This window comes from Tetrahymena thermophila (genome assembly GCF_000189635.1).
Source record: "Tetrahymena thermophila SB210 genomic scaffold scf_8254391, whole genome shotgun sequence".
Taxonomy (NCBI): Eukaryota; Ciliophora; class Oligohymenophorea; order Hymenostomatida; family Tetrahymenidae; genus Tetrahymena; species Tetrahymena thermophila.
This window is the reverse complement of record NW_002476174.1, coordinates 283,631-305,000: the sequence shown is the minus strand read 5'-3', so window position 1 is coordinate 305,000 and position 21,370 is coordinate 283,631. Positions and strand designations below refer to the sequence as shown.

The 21,370-nt window shown below is 21.5% G+C and overlaps 6 protein-coding genes across 6 annotated transcripts in view; 2 read left to right on the top strand and 4 right to left on the bottom strand. All coding sequences in view use genetic code 6, as the record gives it.

The window, feature by feature from the left end:
• Nucleotides 1-4,939, top strand: part of TTHERM_00704030 (tetratricopeptide repeat protein) — a gene marked incomplete at both ends in the record, with an annotated part of 5,306 nt that extends 367 nt beyond the window's left edge. The window contains 18 exons of the mRNA XM_001032073.3: nucleotides 244-333; nucleotides 554-646; nucleotides 754-843; nucleotides 1,053-1,142; nucleotides 1,346-1,435; nucleotides 1,525-1,614; nucleotides 1,801-1,890; nucleotides 2,146-2,235; nucleotides 2,320-2,409; nucleotides 2,595-2,684; nucleotides 2,887-2,976; nucleotides 3,217-3,306; nucleotides 3,506-3,589; nucleotides 3,785-3,874; nucleotides 4,084-4,173; nucleotides 4,346-4,435; nucleotides 4,594-4,683; nucleotides 4,849-4,939. Of these exons, the coding sequence (XP_001032073.3) occupies nucleotides 244-333; nucleotides 554-646; nucleotides 754-843; nucleotides 1,053-1,142; nucleotides 1,346-1,435; nucleotides 1,525-1,614; nucleotides 1,801-1,890; nucleotides 2,146-2,235; nucleotides 2,320-2,409; nucleotides 2,595-2,684; nucleotides 2,887-2,976; nucleotides 3,217-3,306; nucleotides 3,506-3,589; nucleotides 3,785-3,874; nucleotides 4,084-4,173; nucleotides 4,346-4,435; nucleotides 4,594-4,683; nucleotides 4,849-4,939 (1,618 nt within the window). The remainder of the gene's footprint in view (nucleotides 1-243; nucleotides 334-553; nucleotides 647-753; nucleotides 844-1,052; nucleotides 1,143-1,345; nucleotides 1,436-1,524; nucleotides 1,615-1,800; nucleotides 1,891-2,145; nucleotides 2,236-2,319; nucleotides 2,410-2,594; nucleotides 2,685-2,886; nucleotides 2,977-3,216; nucleotides 3,307-3,505; nucleotides 3,590-3,784; nucleotides 3,875-4,083; nucleotides 4,174-4,345; nucleotides 4,436-4,593; nucleotides 4,684-4,848) is intronic.
• A 2,942-nt stretch (nucleotides 4,940-7,881) lies between these two features.
• TTHERM_000704029 (transmembrane protein, putative) lies at nucleotides 7,882-8,949 on the bottom strand (the record flags this gene model as incomplete). Its single annotated transcript, XM_012800066.1, has 1 exon — nucleotides 7,882-8,949. One exon carries the CDS (start codon nucleotides 8,947-8,949, stop codon nucleotides 7,882-7,884), a length of 1,068 nt encoding a protein of 355 aa, XP_012655520.1.
• A 1,219-nt stretch (nucleotides 8,950-10,168) lies between these two features.
• On the bottom strand, nucleotides 10,169-12,949 carry TTHERM_00704020 (hypothetical protein; the record flags this gene model as incomplete). Its single annotated transcript, XM_001032072.2, has 3 exons — nucleotides 12,475-12,949; nucleotides 11,444-12,391; nucleotides 10,169-11,070 (listed from the first exon to the last, which is right to left on the bottom strand). The coding sequence occupies exons 1-3, from the start codon at nucleotides 12,854-12,856 to the stop codon at nucleotides 10,169-10,171; spliced, it is 2,232 nt and encodes a 743-aa protein (XP_001032072.2). The 5' UTR covers nucleotides 12,857-12,949.
• A 980-nt stretch (nucleotides 12,950-13,929) lies between these two features.
• TTHERM_000704019 (transmembrane protein, putative) lies at nucleotides 13,930-14,568 on the bottom strand (the record flags this gene model as incomplete). Its single annotated transcript, XM_012800065.1, has 1 exon — nucleotides 13,930-14,568. The coding sequence occupies one exon, from the start codon at nucleotides 14,566-14,568 to the stop codon at nucleotides 13,930-13,932; it is 639 nt and encodes a 212-aa protein (XP_012655519.1).
• A 907-nt stretch (nucleotides 14,569-15,475) lies between these two features.
• Nucleotides 15,476-17,665, top strand: TTHERM_00704010 (2-oxoisovalerate dehydrogenase subunit beta precursor; the record flags this gene model as incomplete). Its single annotated transcript, XM_001032071.3, has 8 exons — nucleotides 15,476-15,508; nucleotides 15,788-15,921; nucleotides 16,123-16,234; nucleotides 16,412-16,507; nucleotides 16,560-16,715; nucleotides 16,779-17,003; nucleotides 17,254-17,514; nucleotides 17,606-17,665. The coding sequence occupies 8 exons, from the start codon at nucleotides 15,476-15,478 to the stop codon at nucleotides 17,663-17,665; spliced, it is 1,077 nt and encodes a 358-aa protein (XP_001032071.2).
• Nucleotides 17,666-18,414: 749 nt separating this feature from the next.
• Nucleotides 18,415-20,907, bottom strand: TTHERM_00703990 (BTB And carboxy-terminal kelch protein; the record flags this gene model as incomplete). Its single annotated transcript, XM_001032070.4, has 2 exons — nucleotides 20,809-20,907; nucleotides 18,415-20,754 (listed from the first exon to the last, which is right to left on the bottom strand). Exons 1-2 carry the CDS (start codon nucleotides 20,878-20,880, stop codon nucleotides 18,415-18,417), a joined length of 2,412 nt encoding a protein of 803 aa, XP_001032070.4. The 5' UTR covers nucleotides 20,881-20,907.
• Nucleotides 20,908-21,370: the final 463 nt, after the last annotated feature.

Below are 21,370 nucleotides of genomic sequence, written 5' to 3'. Positions count from 1 at the left end.
GTAAAAATAATTAATTCTATTAAAATCTATTGCAAAAATTTTAATTCTTTAACTATTTTTTGGATTATAAAAAGAAACATAAAATAATTTACTAATTTTAGATGCTTAATAAAATTTTTTGTTGCTTTTATTTTTTCCAAAATGAATTATTGTTCTTAAATTTCTTTAAAATTAAATAAATATTCTCAAATTGTAAGTAAATTTTATTAAAAAAAAATTAATACATATTTATTATGATAATAGATGGTGTTTAATTAACAATGATAAATTATCCGCTTTAGGTACTGCTATATCTTATTGCTATAATCTCTCAACTTTGCAATTAGAATTGGGGTATTAGGAATTTTATTTTATTTTTAATGATATTTTTGACTAATTTAGAAAAATTAAAATATGATATAAAAAGTAAAAATATATATTTTTTTTAAGTAAATAAATCTATTTATTTTTATTTTCTTATAAGATTTTATTTAAATAAATTATTAATGAATTTTTAAAAATTAAACCTATTTTAAAAAGTGTTTTCTTACATTTTTAATATAAAATTACTTAGTTGCAATTAAATAGAATCAAAAGGTCTAACAGATTTATGTTCTGCTATTACAAATACAAAAAATTCCCTAAAAAATCTCAAACTATCATTTTAGTAAATTTAATACATTTCATTTCATTTCATTTATATTTAATTATTTTACTTATTTTCTACTCTCTTAATTTATTAAATCTCTAACTTGAACGTTTTTTCTGAAAAAGACAAAATCCTATCTCTGATAGTGGCATATCTACTATAGCTAATTCTTTAGTACACCTCACTGATCTCTCGAATTTGGAACTTAATTTTGGGTAAAAACAATTTTTTTTTTGTTATTTCATAAAAATTTTATAAAATTATTTAAATAATACATTGTTTCTATTTTAATTAAAAAAAGCATAAATTTCCAAAAATTTTTAATTAAACTATTCATTATTAATTTAAAACATAATTTCCTACAAAGAAACTAAATTTATTTATTAACTTATTGAATCAAAATTTTTATAAAATGAATTTAAAGGTAGTGTAATTTAGGCGATGAGGATTTATCATGTTTATTCTCATGTTTATCAAAATCTTCCAAAATCACAGATTTAAATCTAAACTTCTAGTAAATTTTAATTTTTTATCTATCTAAAATGTTTACTTTTATTTTACAAAATTAAATTTTTAATAACTTGCTCAATTAAATTTGAAATAAATTTTCTAATTTCTCATATAAATCCTACTTTTATATCAATAATTTTGGTTATTTACTAAATATTATCATATTTCTTCTGCTATTATGAACTAATTTAATTATATGTATTTAAGTGTTAATAAGATTGGACCAAATGGATTACAAAATATTGAATCTGCATTAAAAAATTTAACTAAAATCTCAACTTTCATTTTAAACTTAGGGTAAAGAATGCAATTTATTTTAACTTTTGAATAGATTTTTTATTGAAAATTTTTTATTTCACTATTAAATTATTACAACCTGATGTTAGAGCCAATAATATTGGACCACAAGGGGCCTCTTATTTAGGAATTTCTTTAGAAAACTGCACAAATATCTCAAATTTACATTTGAATCTTTTGTAATAATTTATTTATTTATTTTAATATTATAATTAATTCAAAGTGAAGATAAATATTAACTAAAAATAAAATATTATTTTTTATTGATTTAGTTAAGTTTTTTTGAATTTGAAATCTCAATTTTCAAATTTAATTTCTTTTTTATAAAATATTTGATAATTTAACTAAATTTTATTAATTTAAAGAGGAAATCTTATTTCTAATGAGGGAGTTTCAAATTTGGTTACTTGTTTTGAAAAATGCACTAATCTTTCAATGCTGACACTTTAGTTAGGGTATAACAATTAATTTTATTTAAATCAATTATTTTATTTTTAATTGTGATCAAAAATTAATTAAGTTAACAAAATAATTTACTAATAGAAAAATCAAAGAAATTTTTTTAAAGATTTAGTATATTTATTTTGTTTTACTGTTTTATTTAGATTTAAAAATAAGTGTCATGCATACATACTTACTTCAGTTATTTTATTTTTAGTTTGTTTTTATGAAAGTTATTTATATTATAACTATAATCTAAAATCCAAAAGTGACAATTAAATTGAAGCATAAGGAATAATCAATTTAGGCTAAAGCTTAGCAAAATGTACTAAACTATTATCTCTGATTCTTGAAGTTCAGTAATTCATTTTTAATTTTATTATTTAATTTTATCATTTAATAGTTTTTTTGTTTTAAATTAAAATATCATAAATTTATAAAAGATGGAATAAAATTAATGATGAAGGCTTATAAGGATTGAGCAATTCTTTAGCAAATCTTACAAAACTTTCAACTTTGGTTCTTAATCTTTAGTAAAATAAAAATTTATTAGTTAATAAATGCTTTATAAAATAGTTTATTAGCTCTTATTTCTATTTCTGATTAATAACAAACAATATTAATATTATAAAGAAATAGAAATTCAATTCTTGTTTATAAATTTGTATTTTATTTATCTTTTGTTTTTAATTGTTTAAATTTCTTTTATATATTAAAGCTAAAATAATATTGGATCTAACGGCGCAGCAAGTTTGGGTTTTGCTTTATCAGGTTGTGTTAATCTCACTACACTCAGTTTGAATCTTTCGTAATAATAACTTATTTAAATTTTTTAAATAATATTAAAAATTGGATTAAGTAAAAAATGATTTTAAAATTTTATTTGAAACATAATTTTTATTTATTTATTTAAAAATAAATTGATTTTTTAAGAAGAATGATTGATTTATTTAAAATTTGTAAGATAAATTTATATATATATTTTTATTTGCTTAAATATTTTCTAATAGTAAAAACTAAATTGAATCAAATGGAGCTTCTAATTTAAGCATAGGCTTATCAAAATGTCCTAAACTCTAAGAATTACATATGCAACTATGGTAGAAAATATTTTTATAATTAATTCTAATTAATTTTTAATTATTTAAAAATTTATTTTTATAACAAATAAATACTGATTGAATAAATTAATTTTTATAAATGGAGTTTATTCATATTTATAATAAAATAAATTAAAGAGTTTTAAAATTAAAATGAAATTTAAAAAATTTTATTCTTATTAATTGATATTAAAAAATTTTATTTTAATTAAATATAAAAATATTTTAAAAATTTTTAAGTTTAAATGAAATAAAAGACGAAGCTCTCTCAACTATATGTTCTGCTTTATCAAACTGTACTACACTGTCTAATTTATCAATAGATTTCAGGTAAGTTAATATATTTTTGTTTTAATTTATGAGTAAAATTCATATTTGCTAGATAACTTTTATTCATAAAAAGAATCAAGCTTTTATTGGTTTTAAATTATTTATTGATAATTATTTGAAAATTTTTAAAATAATGAATGATATTTTTACCTATTTTAAGCATTATAAAAATAAAAATATTTGTTTTTCATAAAAAAAGATGTAATTATATCGGTGAAAAAGATGAAGGTGTTTTAGCCTAATTAGATTTCACTAAAATTTCTAATTTAACTCTCAATCTTAGGTAAAATTTTCTTCTTTTTGTTATGTTAAAAATGCAATTTAAATAATAGTGAGACAAAAATTAATAACTTTATTAATTACTTCTAGACTTTCTATTTTTTAAATATTTATTCATTAATTTATTTAACTGGTTAATATTTATTTTAATTATTCAAATCATGAATATTTAAAAATTTTTACCTTTATACACAAACAGTAATAATAAAATGGGACCTGAGACTACATCTGCTTTAGGTTTAAGTTTTACAAAAGGTTCTTATCTCATAGCCCTTGAACTGGAAATTTGGTAAATATTTTCATATCTTTTATATTAATAATGCTATTTATGACTTATATATAGTAAAGAAAATATTAAAATTTAAAAAATCTTAGTTATATTTAAATAATTTTAAACTTATTTACAGATAGAATTACTGAAAGCATTAAAATTATGTTAAACTAAAATTTTATTTTTAATTTAATCATTTTTTAATTAATTAAAAAAAATTTTTTAAGTGAAAGTAATATAGGATCATAGGGTATATTAGGTTTAAGTCTAGGTTTGACCAGTTGTCTAAATCTTTAAAATTTGAGTCTCATTTTGCTGTAATGTTTCATTTTTTTCTTAAAATCTCTTTAATTAAATAAAAAAATAATTAAGCAAGCAATAAAATCAATTAATAAATAGATAAAAGGATAAATATTAAAACAAAAAATTTTTTTTATTCTTCCATAATGTTTCTATGGTTTTTTTTGAATATGAAGTCTTAAAATATAGGAGGAACAATATTGGAAATGAAGGAGCAATTAGTTTAGGCAATTCATTAGAATAGTGCACAAATCTTTAAAATTTATCCCTCTAATTAGCGTAATAAATTTAATTATTTATTAATTAATTATGATATTAAATTATAAGTTTAAAAATTGAAAATTTATTATTTTTAATTTCTAATTTCTAAAATATTTTATTTAAAATTTTTATTCTAAAAACAAACTTATTGAATGTTTTATTTATTGCAAACAAAGGGATAATAATATTTTAAATGATGGTATACTAAGCTTGGCTACTAGTTTAGCAAATTGTGAGAAGCTTTCTAATTTAAGTCTATACCTTGAGTAACATTTTTATTTTTATTTTCATGTGCCAGCATTTTACTTTAAATTTATTTCATGTAAAACAATGAAAAAACTATTTTTTAACTAACACTCTCTATTCTCTTTTGATAATAAATCAAGAATTGTAAATAATTTTAAATTCAAAATAAAATTGTTTAATAATAGTTTTAATGATATTAATTCTCAGACTCAGTCTTAATCGGTCACTAGGATCTTAAAAATAAAAAATTTGATTAATAAAATTATATTCTTTTGAATTAATCAAATTAACATTTAAGATAATAATGTTATAAAAAGTTATTCATAAAATTATTGAAATTTATGTGTTTAAAAAAATATTAAAAATATTAATTCTAATTATTGATAAAATTTATTCAGTTTGTTTGGAGATAGTTTTTTATCTTATTTTTGACAAAAAATTATAAAATGAATTTGTTTGTTAGCTAATTAATTTATAAAATTTTTACTAAAATATATGAATACCTTTCAAAAAAATAGTAATTTAAATTACTATTAGTTTAACTAAGTCAAATAAAAATAAATAAAAAATGGCTTAAGTAATAAAAAAATATGATTTGAATACTATTTAGATTTATATATTAAATGTTTATCTAATTGATAATTTCTATTTAAAATAAAAAAGTATTAGAATTGATTTTATATCTATCTCTACTTGATTCACTCATTCGTTGGAAATAAATAATTGTTTATATAAATTTTTGAATTTGCATGGCTGATAAAGATAGATACCAGAAACTTAAATTAAATTGAAAATAGTTTCGATATTTCAATAAATCAATTAAGGAATAAAACTCGATTTAACAGCAAATATTTTTAAAATTTGATTAATTTGATTGTGTTAATTAATAAATAACTAACTAATTTGGGTTAACAAAGTAGTATTTTAATATGAAAGGAACATTTTAAAGGCGAAACATTAAGGCAGTTGTATAACAATAGACAGCGCCTTACAATTTAATAGGTAGTAGCAATTATAATAGCTTAAATAATTCAGCTGTTTCATATGCAAAGCCTCCTAATGATAATAATTCTGCTAATAGATCTAATTCTTTAGATAGATACGCTAATACAAATGCTTAGAGTTAAATAATAAATTAAGATATTTAAAAAAAGGAAATAAATGTGGATTTTAATCAACTAAGACAAGATATTTCTAATTCTATAAAAATACTTTCAAGCCCTATTTGCGAACGATCTTTTTTAGATGATTCGTAAAAGATTTAACTTAAAAATAGTAGCAGCAATGGATAAATATCAGCTTTTACTGATGGATTAAACTAGTAGCAGCACTTAAAATACGATAGCAATCAGTATCAACTTAATCAATAGAAACAAAGTTAATTGTACAGTGAAGCTTCTAGAGTAGACTTTAAAGATTTTCATTCAAGAGATCAAAGCTATGAAGATAGAGTTAGAAATTAAAAGGATTTTTAATAAAATAAAAATAATTTTTAACCATCTAGCTCAAAACAAAACCTAAGATAGATTACAACCTAATCTTATAATCCTGGTTCCACATAAAAGTACATTTCACCAATTCCAATTTCCAACCACCCAGTTGATAATTAGCTATTTAAAGAAAACAATAGCTATTCAAATATATAAAAATAACAAGCATTGAACTAATCTTATAGCTATTATTCGAATTAATCTTCTGCTTAAAAATACTAAGATGCAGCTAGAAATGCTTCTTTTGATTTGGGAAGACCAGAAAAACTTTATGCTGACAAACCTCTTTCTTATTAACCTCTAAGATAGCTAAACACTTAGGATGTATTTATTGAAAAAAAAGCAGAAAAATCTGCTTAAAGCTCAGGTTAGTAATTTTTGGAAAACTATTATACCAATCGTCCAGCTTAATCTATATCTTATCAATTACCTGTTAATTAAAGCTCTTCAAGAAGCAACTATTAATAATATAGCAATTCAGATAATATAAGCTAATAAAAAAATAACAATGCTCTACGGACTAGCAATAGCAGCACTGCTTCTACTCTAAAAAATTTTTCATTTTAAGTTTAGTTGAATTCAATGAACAACTTCAATAACAACAAAGAAAACATTGTTGATGATAATTTTTTCAATTTTTAATCAAGCTAAAAATCAAAACAGACAACTAATTAGTCTTAGGATGAAAATTTTAGTAATTCTTCATAAAATTTTGAATTTTAAAAGCAAAATCAAAATTAAGTTTAGAAATTAAATCATAATAATTCATTTTCATCAGCTAATTATGTTAATTCTCATGCCCAAACAGCATAATCGTCTAGAAGAGAAGGTATAAATGAGTTTTTAAATGATTTGCATATTGGTTATGATCAAAAAAATAAGTAGGGAGCACAGTAATAGTAATAATAACTTTTATACACACATATCCAACTCTCTGATGATGCGGGAAATGATCAAAATAAATAATCAATTCAAACTCCATAGTTATTTGAACCTTAAGAGTAAAATTTTTAGAGCGCTGAAAATCAAGTAAGTAGGAGCTAGAGTAGGTCTAGTAGTGCATATGATAGGATGAAAGATTCAGAAATAAAAGAATTAAAATCTGTTTTGAATGATTCCAACCAATAGGTTAAAGACTTGCTTAAGGAAAATAGAAAGCTAAATGATAAATACTAAAGCGTTAACGAGGAGTTGATTAAAACTCAGCATAAACTAGAAAATTTATAAAATCATTATCAAGAACTTTAACTAAAATTTCATACGGAAAAGGCAGATAATTTAAAGTAAACTGATCTACAAAAGAAGTGCAACGAATTATAACAAAAGTATGATGATTGCTTTTAAAATAACAAGTAATTAATAGAAAAAATAAGCAAAATTAATTCATAAGCTGAAGAAAAGGTTGCAAAACTCGAAAGTAAATACGAAGCCTAAACAGAAAAATTAGAAAAAGCAATAGAAAAAATAGATTAATTAACTATCAAAAACACTGAATTGATGGTATCATCCTAAAAAGAAAAAGAGCATCTGCTTTAAAAGCTCGCAGAAGTTAAGGAAAAAAGTGAATAAGATTTAAAAGAGAAATAGTCACTTAGACTAGAACTCCAAGAGGAAAAAAAATTAGGGGCTGAGGTTAGATTTATCAGAGCTCAATGCGAAATGTACGAAGTCTAATTAAAAGAAAAGGGTGATCTAATAGAATAGCTATAAAAGTAAATCTTAGAGAAATCAAAACAAATAGACATACTGAATACCTCGATATTAGAGAATATGACATAAATGTAAGAAATTTAAACTGAAAATAAAAGAAAGGAAATAGAATTAAAAGCTCAACAAAGTAAATTAATTTAGGAGAACTAATCTCTTTAAGAAAATGTTGAAATATATAGAGTAGAAAAAGAAACTCTGAATCAAAAATTATTAAGATTAACATAAAATATGGATGAGATAGAAGCTATTAGAAACGAAAATACTGACTTAGCATAACAATTTAAGGAAATGTACTAAGAAAATGAAAAATTATTAAATGCTCTCAAAGAGAAAGAACTAGAAGGTGAAGAAAATGGTCGTCTGTAAAATTTACTGAAATAAATAACTCAAAAAAATGAAAGTTTACAACAATAAAATTAATTGATCAATTAGCAACTTTAAGATGCAACTAATGAAATAATGAGTCTTCACCAGTAAAGCAAATTCATTGAAAAGCAACTTAAAGACGCTTAAATAGCTTATGATGAGTTAAAATCGAATTCCTTAATACATAGTAGAAAAGAAGAAGAATTTAATGAATGTTAGGAATAAATGAAGAATTACAAATAAAAATATAATTCTTTGAAATAGCGTTAGCTGATTGATGCAGAGAAACATCAATAATTTGTTAATAAATTTTAAGAACTTGAAAAAAGCTATGATCATCTATTAAAAGAATACAATGAAATCTAGGAAAGCAAACAGCAAATATCTTAGCTAAAACAAAAGATAAATGAATAAAATTAAAAATTAGAAGAAATGCAAATAGTGGCCTAACAAAATTCTCAAAATGAATAAATGCTATTAAATTTACAATAGGTGATTCAATAGTAAGAGTAAGCAATAAATAATTTGAATAACGAAAGACAAAATTTATTGAATAATAACTAGTTCAAGCAACAAATTGCTTAAATATAGTAAGAGAGTCAAAATTTAGTTTTTAAATTAACAGAAAAAGTAAAAGAAAATGAATACTTAAAAATGCAAATCATGAACTTTAATTAAACAGATGGCATAGTTAACGATCTCAAATCTAAATTAACTCATGTTTTAAATGAAAACCAAAGACTTAATCAAATTCTGTATGAGAGATGCAAAAATTCATGGAATTGAATTTATTTTATGATATTGAATTCATTTATTTATTTTAAAATAAGTTTTATACCAAGTTTGTTTATTTGTTTGTAAAAATATGAGTCATAAAATATCAATAATTCAGAAATTAATTAATTAATAAATTATTTCATTTATTTTTTATTTTATATAAAAATATATTACTCAAATAAAACAATTAATAGTTTTAAAATAAAAAATATATTTATTCCTCTAATCAATAACTGATTTAATATTTTTAACAAATTAATGAGATTAATATATAATTTTTTTAATATTTTTATATTTTATAACGAAGAATGTGGTTTATATTACAAATTATTTCCCTTTTAAATACTTTTAAATAATATATTAATTAATTAATTAAGTTATTGAATAATTTTTATTAATTAATCATCTAATTTATTAAAAAAATATTTTTGAATTTAAAAAAATAATTAATTATTATCATACAGCAGTAATAAAATATGAACTTTAAAAAATTTAATATTTTTAACAAATTAACTAGATTAATATAGAATTTTTATAATTTAAATATTTAATAAAGTGATTAATATTAAAAATTTTTTTCCTTATAAATACTTTTAAATAATTTATTAATTAATTAAGTTATTTTAATAATTTTTATTTGATTTTAACTAATTATCTAATTTATTAAAAAAATATTTTTGAATTTAATAAAATAATTAATTAATTATTATCATACAGCATAATAAAATATGAACTTTAAAAAAATCTTTAAAGCTATTTTTTCTATTTTTGAAATTTATTGTTTTAAGATAGAAGAATAATCTATTAAGCTAAAAAAATTTAAAGTATTAGGTTTAATATATGTTAATAGTTATATTTTTTTATTAAAGAAAAGATTTTAGCTTTAAAATATTTCTTAAGTTATTTTTATAAAAATGATTTTTCTCCATTTATTTCATTTTAATTTATTATAGAAATATTTATTTAAAATTTAATTTTTAGAATCCATTTATTTAAGTAAAGTTGCTAAATTTAAGTAAAATGTGCTTAGAAGTTGTTAAGAATTCATTAAAATAAATATAGATATAGTATTTAGTAAATTAAACATTATTAAACAGAAAAATATAAATTTAACATTAATAAAAATTAGTATATTGGTTTATGCGATTGAACTAGAATAAGTTCAGTTTAATTTATTTTGAAGTTTTTACATGATTAAAGATTTAATATCTGACATACTTTAGGCGCTTTAACTTTCTTCCCATAACTCAACTTCTATAAGATCTTTAAGTATAAAGCCTTACCAAGTAAATGCCTTTTTATAAATTGTTTAAAATTCATCAATAATTGAAATGATTTCTAGATCAATAGATTTTATATCTTGATTAACTTTTCTAGCAGATAATCTGGCTATTTAATCAAATTAATCTGGATCTACACTCTAGCCCTAAGAAATTTGTTATTGTTAGTATTGCTGAATTAAAAGACTTTCTCTGTAATTCATTTTTTCAATAATTTTTTGGCTGATTAAAATATCGTTACGAAGATTTTCATAATGAGTGTTTAGAGTGGTATAAACTCCATCAAAGTCTTGTTAGAAGTACTCAAGTCTTCCTATAAATTCTATTCTTTCAGCATAACTAATATTTCTATAATTCCATGCATCAATCAAGTTTTAAATTAACTCTGTGATATTTTCTTTTTAATTATATGTAGCTCTTATCTTTTCAATAAATTACTGTTAAAGATAACTTTCTAGGGCTATATATTTATCATAGTATTATTCATTTTGTTAAATTTTTAGCTCTAAGTTATGTTTCTTTTATTTCATCATTCTGTCTTTTAAAGAATCTCCTTCAGGTTTTTTACAGAAAGAATCACCTATATTCAATCCTTTATTTTCAGAATTTATTTAGTTAGTTTATTATTGTTGTTGAGTATTACTGCAGCTATTAACTCTGTCTCTTGATTACTAATCTTTAGTGTTTCCATCTAATTCTTGTTCATTCATAGAATTATCTTAAATATTGCTATTTTTCATGTTTGCATTATTTTATTACTGCTTTTTTTGATATTCATTATATACTTTATTTAAATTAATAAAGATTAATATGATATTATTTATTTATAATGCAATAAATTAGAATTTATTTTTAATCAAATATAAAAAAATATATTTTAATTAATCATAAATCGATAATTTTTTTTCTTAAATTGTTTAATATCCTCTGGTTAAATTATATAAATTTTAAATAACTTCTTGAGTAAATTGACAAAATTTTAATTAATTTATAGAAAGATTAATAAAAACTTTAAACTTTTTAATTATTATTAAAAAATAATTTTGTTTAAAGTTTTTATATTCTGAAATCTTATTTGTTTTTTAAAAATTATTCATTATAAAATTTCAAAAATTATAAAGAATTTTAAATCAAGAAAGACTAAATAAAAATATTACTTTCTAAAGAAGATTTCTGTTATCCAAGCAAATGGAGCTATCCTGGTTAAGACTTAGAGCCACTATTTGAAAGGGCAGAGAATTTTTTTTTATAGGTTGAAGGAGGAGGGGAAAGTGGGTCAAAATTGTTTAGAACATCATCGTTAAGATTTCTGTTTTCAATTTGATTTTAAAAAGCAGCTGATTGATTTTATTCTTAGATAAGCTGACCAGTTTAATATTCAAGTAAATTATTTTATGTTTATGTAAGTAAGAAAGGTGATTTATTTGAATTACTTAGATATTTTTTTTAGAATTCAATATCATCTTGCAAGACACCTTACTAGTTAATACCACTGTTATTACTGTACTTTCTAGGTTAGACAAAATTATTTTCCTTATCTATTTAAGAATTTTATTAATATTGCTACTACTAATAGTATTAATTTTTAGGAGATTTTCCTTCTTAATATGATAAATTATTTATATTGCTACGCCCTAAAGCTTACTATTCTTGCTACAAGCTTTGATTTTAGTTGAATTGAGATTAAGTGTTTTTTAATATTCCTTTAACATTCATATCTTTTCTATATCTTTCTATTTAAGCAGAAACATCTTTGATTTAATTTTGAAGATTATCAATGATAACTTTGTAGTTCTTTTCTTAATCCTGCAACTAAGATTTTATTTTGTTCTTTTCATCTTCTAATTTATTAAGTTTAACATTTTTCAGTGACTTCAAACGAGCAAGCTCAGACTTTTCCTTTTCAAGTAGCTTCTTTTCTTTATCTATTTTAGCCTTTATTTCTAGTTTATAAAACTCTTCAAGCTATTTCCTTTCATTGTCTAACTTTTTTTGTAAATTAACTTTCATTTATTTTTCCTTTTTTTACATCTCCTTTTTAATTTCTTCTTCATACTCTAATCTCAATTTATCTCTTATCTTAATTTCTATATCTTCATTGAATCCTAAAAGTTAAAATAATTTTAATTTAGCAAATTAAAACTTATATTTTCAAACAACAATAAAGATAAATTAATTGGCTAATTACCTTATTTGTTAATTTCATCAATAATATTTTAAACTAAAGCTTTCTTTTCTTCTTCAAATCCTTATTTCACTTTTTATTCAACCTCTTCTTTTACGACTGTTTCAACATTTTTAAATTATTCCTCTAATTCTTTTTCCTTGTCTTCCAATTCCTTGAGCTTTTCTTCAAATTGCTTTTAAGTTTCGTTTTACACTTCCATGAATATAGAGTCGAGCTCTTTTAGAGCATTCTATTGGATTTCATCAGCTGCTCTCGATATGCGCTCTTCATATTCTTATTTCATTTATTACTCCACATCTTTACGAATATCTTACTCTAATTAGGGCAGTAGTTCCTTTACTAATTCGTATATCTGATCGTTATTTAATTCTTATATATCCATAAAAACTGAATGATTGATTATTTTTAATTAAATGAATTTTTATTTAAAATTTTTTAAAGATATACTGAAAATATTTCTTGAAATAATCTTTGTGGAAATTAAAAAATTTATATATCATAAATTAATTATATTTTACAAATACCAAAGCTGTTTGAATTATTTCAAAATTTTTCATGCCAAATATAATCTTTATTTGTTTCCATTAAATAATGTTAATTTAAATAAGGATTCAAATAAATAGTTAACTGATTGAAAACAATCTAAAAACAATAAAAATATCTTATTTTTATAATTTATTATATTCTTCATAAACTTAACACATTTATCAACAAAAATCAATTAATAAAATATATTTTTGTAAAATATTTTAAAGCTATTGAAAGTAATAAAAAATTACATTTTTTTTAAATTAAATCATAAATTCAAAATGTTATTAGAAAAATAAATATCTTATTGTATTTTTTTAGTTATTAAATAAGTCAATCCTCAATATTTTTTCAAGCAAATAATCACAAAATAATTAAAAAATTTGAATTAAAAGATCAGATTCCAATACATAATAATTAAAAATAGCAACTACTTAAGTAAAAATTATTATTTCAAATATTTTATTATGTGCTAAGATGCCATTTCTTTTTTTTTAGATTTGAAAATGAGAGCAAATTCTCACAATATAATCTAATTAATTGAAATAAAATTGAATTTTATTGCTTTAATATTATATACTGATTTAATTAATACCTAAGTAAAAAAATTACTTAAATTTAATTATGATTTCAAAATATTTTAAGAAAAAATATTTTGTTGTACATTTTTTAGGTAAGAAGGTAATGCAATCTTGTGATTTCTTTTTTGTCAGACATGAAAAAGTTAAAAAATACTCATAAATTATCTAATAAGTAGAATAAAAAAATAAGCTTTATTGCTTTGAAACTATAATCCAATACAATTTTTTTCCTAAATTAAAAATGATTTTCGCAGATTTTGAAAAATTCTTATTTTTATTGTTTTAACACTTTTTGATAATGCTTAGATTATATTAATAAACTAATAAGCTAATAGATTTCTATATTTCATATGCCAAAAATGCGTCTAGAAATATCTTTAATATATATCTTAAAGAGAGTATATGAGATTTAATACCATTATAAGCAAGAAATAACATTACTTAATTACTCAAATACTAATATCAATTATTGTTTCTTTTATAAGAAGGCTATTTGGTTAGCAAGTAAATATTTAAGCTTTAAGTATTTTGACTTCAATTTAGTGAATATGTTTATGATATTTATTTTATAATCTAAAACATGCTATATATAACTAAAATAATTTACACTTAAACTAAAAATACCTAAAAAAAATATTATTTTATTTAATTCTTCATTTTTTCTTTTTACTAAACTTTGCAAAAGCTTTTTTAGCGTCAGCTTCTTTTAGTAATCCATTTTCCATACAATATTTTAGGGCCATTTCGCTGCTAGGTTTTTATCTATTTAAGGTTTCATAAAAAACTCTTAAACCGTTATCTTCATCAGGAGTTACAAATTTTTATCCAGGTAAGAAATCTTATGTAACATCATAAGAATCTTCTTCTTTAATTTCATCGTCATCATCATCGTCATCTTAGTCAACTTTTGATTTTCCCTTTTTAGCTGCAGGTTTAGCTTTTTTTGATCCTTTAGATTTATCTGTTTTTCCTTTCTTTTTATCATCCTTTTTCACAGTCTTGGCTTTCTTAGCAGCAGGCTTTTTTTTACTTTTCTTATCATCTTCACTGTCTTCTTCAGCAAAGTCACTTTCGTCTTCAGACTCTTCTTTCTTCTTTCCCTTTTTAACCATTTTTCAAACTTTCTTGCTAAAACAGTATTGTATGCAAATAATCAATTAAATAAAAATTATTAATTAACTTGAATAGCTTCTATTTATTTATAAATCTCTTTAGACTCCAATAAAATCTTAAATGATAAAACTTATTCATGCTAATTGCATAAACATTAATTTTTTTTATTTTTTAAATTAAATTTTCTACAATAAAATTAATTTTTTTTTTTTAATTTAAAATATTTTTAGAATTTATTTTTGAAATAAAAAAAAAATCGAAGTTGCTTTTATTTGAATGTCTAATTTTAATTAATCTGAAAATCTTTTTTGAAATGGTGATATGTTGTTAAAATTAATAGTAAGATTAAATGATTACTGAATGAGGATGAAAAATACAACAATTAGTAATTGATAAAATATGAATATATTTCTAGTAAATTTACCAAATTAAACAGATCTTGTGCCATAGAAAATTAGAAGTATTGTTAAGAAAGTTAGTAAAATGTAAATATAGAGTTTTAAAGTTTTGATTTTAATATTTTGGTTTGAAATTCCCTAGTATTCATTAACTTTTTCGTCACTTTTCTCCTTGAGATGAGCACATGATACTTGTTTTAAAAATTGATTCAGAAAATGCAAAAATAAAAATAAAAGATATCATATTTTATTTCTTTTTCAAATGTATCTTCTCATTCACTATTAATTAAGAAAAAAAGATAAAAAATACTTATTATTATCAAAAAAATTAAAAATAATCTTATAAAAAAAAGATATAGATAGCAAAACCATATCAGAAAAATGCTTAGCAAAATTTTAAAGAAGGCCAACAAGGTAAAAACACTTAATCACGTTAAAGTTTATTCAACAAATCGCACTAGATAATAGCAAATTGACCAATTTTAAGCTTTTAAAGCGTTTAATATGTGAAGATAGCTTCATTTTTAAAAAGAAATATTTCCACTATTAAAAATCTATTCAAGAGTCTATTTTTGGATTATATTTAAATGCGCTCAATAATCAATCTGTCTTGCAGATAATTTATAAAAATTTAATAAAAACAATCATTAATAATAGAATAAATTTTCTTATATTCATTTATCTAAAAATTAGGTTTAATATGCTAATTTCGCTACTGCTAAATATAGATTAGCCAAGGACATTCCTGCTGGAGTTGAAACTTAGCATATGAACTTATTTTAAGCAGTTAACAACGCTTTAGATATTGCTTTACAAACAGATAAAACGTAATTTTTTTAACTTTGATGCTATAGTCTTAAATAATAATTAAATTGTTTAAACCATTTGGAAATTGATGATATTTTAGTGTATCATCCATCCATCACTCTTCAATCTACAATTAAGATAAACTGCATGCATTATCTTATTATCAAAAATTCAGTTATTTATTTATGTTAAATCTAATTGCTATCTCATTTACTTAAAAGAGCTTGCTTATTCGGTGAAGATGTCAAATTCGGTGGTGTATTCAGATGCAGTTTGGGTTTGAATGAAAAATATGGAACTGATAGAGTTTTCAACACTCCTCTTTGTGAATAAGTAAATTACAATTTATTAATTAATTAAAAAGCACTTAACATCGATAAATAGATTGATAGATAAACATACAAATAGATAGATAAATAGATAAATAGATACCCCCACCTTAAAAGAAATTCAAAATAAATTTAATATAAAATATTATCAAAGAAATAAAATTACATTATATGATAATAGGGTATTGCTGCTTTTGGTATTGGTTTAGCTACTAACGGAGTCACTGCAATTGCTGAAATTCAATTTGGTGATTATATTTTTCCTGCTTTTGATCAAGTAAATTTAATTTGAAATTCAAAAGTTTTTTAATATACAAATGAAATAAAAGATTGTCAATGAAGCTGCTAAATACAGATTTAGATCTGGTAATTAATTTGACTGTGGATCTTTAACAATTAGAACTACTTGGGGTGCTGTCGGCCATGGTGCTTTGTATCACTCTTAGTCTCCTGAAGCTTACTTCGCCCACACTCCTGGTTTGAAGGTAATTTCTTATTTATTTATAATTCTAAAATTTAGGAGATAAAAATATGAACTAATTTAAAAGGTTGTTATTCCCAGAGATCCCATATAATGCAAAGGTTTGTTATTAGCCAGTATTAGAGATAAAAACCCAGTTATTTTCTTTGAACCAAAGGCTCTTTATAGAAATGCTGAAGCTGATGTTCCTGTGATGGACTATGAATTAGATCTCCATGTTGCAGATGTCATCTAAGAAGGTACAGACATCACCCTTATTGCATGGGGAACTCAAGTCAGAGTTATCTAAGAAGTAATTAAATAAATTTTAATTTTAAAAGAAAACGTTTACAAAATTAAATCTAAAATGATTATTTTAGCTTTTATTCAAATAACAGCTATTAGAAATAATATAACTTTTAGTAGGTATTTAGAATAGTTTAAAATTGTATAAAAAATATAAATAAGTTTAATTAAATGATAAATTAAAAATTTAAACACAGACAGTTATAATTTGTTAAAGTTATTTTAATTTTTTACTAATATCATTTTGTAAAAAAAAGGCTGCTAAATTAGCTAAAGAAAAATTGGGTGTTAGCTGTGAAGTTATCGATTTATAAACTATTTATCCTTATGACATTGATACCCTTTAAAAGAGTGTAAATAAAACTGGTAGATGTATTATTAGTCACGAAGCTCCTATTACTTGTGGTGTTGGTTCTGAATTAGCTGCCAATATCTAAGAAAAGTGCTTCCTTAGATTGGAATCTCCTGTCAAGAGAGTTTGTGGTTTTGATACTCCTTTCCCTCTTGTTCACGAACCTGTAATAAAATTTTAATTTATTCATATTAATGGTTTCTTAAATTATAAGTTAATTTATTTTTGTAATTAATAATTTTTAATTTTAAATTTAGATTTACTTACCTGATAAGTGGAGAGTCTTTGATGCCATTAAGAAATCTGTTAACTACTGAACTATACAAAATAAATTAATATATTTTATTCTCTAATTTCTAATAATAAAATTAAATGTGAAAAATTGTATGTGAAAAATAGTTTTCATTCAATTTAGTCATCTTTATTGAGCTAAAATCTCACTAACAATCAACTCAATTTCAAAATTCTATCTATATTTTATTTTCAATTATTTAAAGAAAATTATATTAAATTTTAAACTAAAAACAAGCAAAAAATTACTTACGTTTCTTGTTTAAAATTTACTAAAAATATTTAACTTATTTTCTTTTAAAGTATTTGAGATTAACATAAAATATTAAAAAACTTTAATTTAGAATAATTTTCAAAATGTATAAAAAATTCGTCAGCTGCAGGATTCGAACCTGCGCGGGTAAACCCAATGGATTTCAAGTCCACCTCCTTAACCACTCGGACAAACTGACTTTATGATTATTTATAAACTAAATTTCATCTTTCTTAAATAAAAAAAATTACAAATTCATTATTTTAATTTACTTCTTAAAGAAAACCTAAAAAAATTCTTAAAAATTGCTTAATGTTATTTTTAGCCAATTTAAAAATGGTGCAAAAAAAGAAAATAATTTAATTAGTTGAATTTAATATTGTTTAACTAATAAGTTATTAATTTTCAACTAGAGTATATTCATTCATGACATACTGGACATAATTATAAAAAAGTAAGCTTCAAGATTAAATATTTATAATACATAAATTTAGATTTTTATTTATTTATTTTTTTTAATAATCAAAATTGCCAGTTCATTCCATATGCTTTTCCATAAAATTCGATTGCTCCTATTGCAAATTCATGTGTGTTGCTTCCGTTTGTTGAAAGTTAAGTTATTCTAAAAGCCCTGAAACCTACTGCATCTATACTAATTGTACGAAGAGTTTCTTTTAGCTTAGAAGTATCTATTCCCCATGTTGACGATTTGTTGGGCTTACGTAGTAGCTCACGCTCTTTTTCTAGAAGCAGGTTATATTTTGAATCTTTTGAGAAATGAATTCTTTTATCTATCTCAAACCATTATTTGTTATCATTAGATCCCTCAAGCAACCAATTAAAAAGTATACAACTAGGCATACTTCTATTTCTCAGTGTGTAACAGGTTGGAAAGAAGTATCTATCTTCACCTAAATCAAAGCCAAAAAATGAATTTTTTTCGTTTTCAGTGCTAATAGTATTATTATTCAACCGTGCTGTTAAATCTTCTATCCTGCCTAATTTGAGTGATGAGCAAAAAGGCATAACTTCATTTAAATAAAAAGGATTACTAAACTATATTTTATTTCCTTTTGATCCAAGGAAAAATAATAGTCCGTTTTCATCAAAATCATAAGCATATGTAAAAGCAAGTGAGCCAGATTAGTTAGGCTTAACATATTTTTATTAATTGTTGTAAGAAGATTCTGAAAAAAATTATTTATTTGATTACTGATAATATGATAATTATTAATTATTTTAAATACCAAATTAAGAAGAGTTTGGATAAATACTAGGTTTTTCAATTTAATTGCCTTATCTTAAATTATGATGTGTTTCGATATTTGCTGGATTCAATAAAGTAACATTATTCATATAACTTTCTCTTGGATTCCAATTAATACCAGAGTAATTAGGCATATTATTTTACTCATATTTACTCAATTTTAAAGAAATAGCTTTATAGAAAATATCCCTTTAAGATAAAAATACAGGCTATTAGGCAAAGTAATTTAAAGCTGAATGAGAAACATAGCCTAACCTAACAAAACTCAATAGCTCTTCTAATTATTAATTATTTAATTATTGATTATTGTTTTATTAATGTAAAGACTTATCATTTAAATCTAATTACTACTATATTTTAATTGTTTCATCTTAATTTTTAAGTTGATTGCTATCTTTGGCTTAGTTTTAGCTTGATTATTCAATTAGAATTTTTTGATCTTATTCTTAATTGTTATTTTAATCATTTGCTTCCTGTTATTTGGGCAATGTTTCATCTTTTTCTATTTCTTTTTGATTTTAATTATTTTCTAAATTTTAACCATTATCAATAGCATTTTGATCATTTTATATTTATTTTTACTCATTATTATTTTAAATTTAATCTATGCTGTTCTAAACTTCAGATTGTAATTTATCTTTTGGAGGTTCTTTTTCAGAGTTTTAGCTAATTTCTGCTTCTTGAGCCTTTGTAGGATTATTCATATTTTAGCTTTTTTCGTTTTAATTTTATTACTCGCTTTCATTATTTTTTTCTAAATCAATTTATTTTTCATCATTTTATACTTGCTATTCTTTTGAAATTTCATTCAAAGGTTGCACAAGTATTTTAGGAATCTGATTGATATTACCTTCTTTTGTATGATTATTACTTTGTAAAATATTATTTTGTTGATTTAATTATTTATTCTTTGATTAAAATTAAACAATATAATCATGCACAATTGAGAGAATAATATCTTCATTTTCAACTTAAATATCTGAAGATTAAATAATTTAAAGAAAAGCATCGTATGAAAGATCTAATAGTTAGCTATAGAAGTATTAGCTATTTTATAAAAGTTTTCCAAATTTTTCAGATACTAACTTTACAGAGTTATCTAGTAATGCTTTATTTTTAAATTGAATACCTATATTTAAAATTTGTAACGCGTTTTCACTGTTCAAAATATATTAGAGAATATACTTTTCCATTAAAAATATCCCACTGTTAACTTACAAAGTGCTAAAATAAGAAAAAAAATCCATGCAGTTAAGAGCATTAAGGCCTTAATTAGTTAATACAGCGAAATCATAGTCTGAATATATGAATTTCAAAACTGATTCTATGATATTTGTTTCTTTAAAATTTTAATTTTAATTTTATTAAATAAATGTTTGTTATGGCATCTTATTTATTTCTAATTAAACTAGAAGAGGCAGCACAAATTCTTACTAATTTGGCTTTTCTTTAAACAATTTCCTAAAATAAGTTGATTTACTGGCTAATATAACCCTATGAAGTTAATATTTCTTCTATTGTTTACCATTATTATCTAAAACAACTATGTCAGAAAGCTCCGAATTGTTAAAAAATTCTCCTATGCTAGGCTCTTCCTATTCAATTTAGGAAATATTAAAATTGAAGTTAAATTAAATTTAATTAACTACATGCAATAGAGAAGCAGGATCCTTTGTTAATGATTAGACCTAGCCTTATTATGTCTACTATTATTAGCTCATAATTTTTATTGTGCTTAAATAAATAAGTAAGATAATAATTAATATTCTTTAAGTTATAAGATATAAATTAGCTTATTCTTTCTTAATCAGTTCATATAGATTTTTAAAGAAAACGATCAGTAGATTTTACATCTTATTTATTATCATTTAATTATTCAATTTTAAAAAAATATTTTGAGCTATGATCGATATCTTTAAATAGAGAAAATTATGCTCAAAAATTATCTACTTTTATAAATAAAATTTATGGAAATGTTGATTAATCAGCTTTATCAAAATAATTTTAATTTCAAATGAATAAATAAACAGCATATTTTTTTTTAAACAACAAAAAATGTAATTTAAATAAATTACTAATTTGTGTTTATTTATTTTAATATTTAACTATCCCATATTAATATAAAGATCCATTTAAGACATTTTATATCCAATTAAAGCATAGAATACAAATATTCATAGGAGAAATTAAATATGAAATAAATTATTTTTT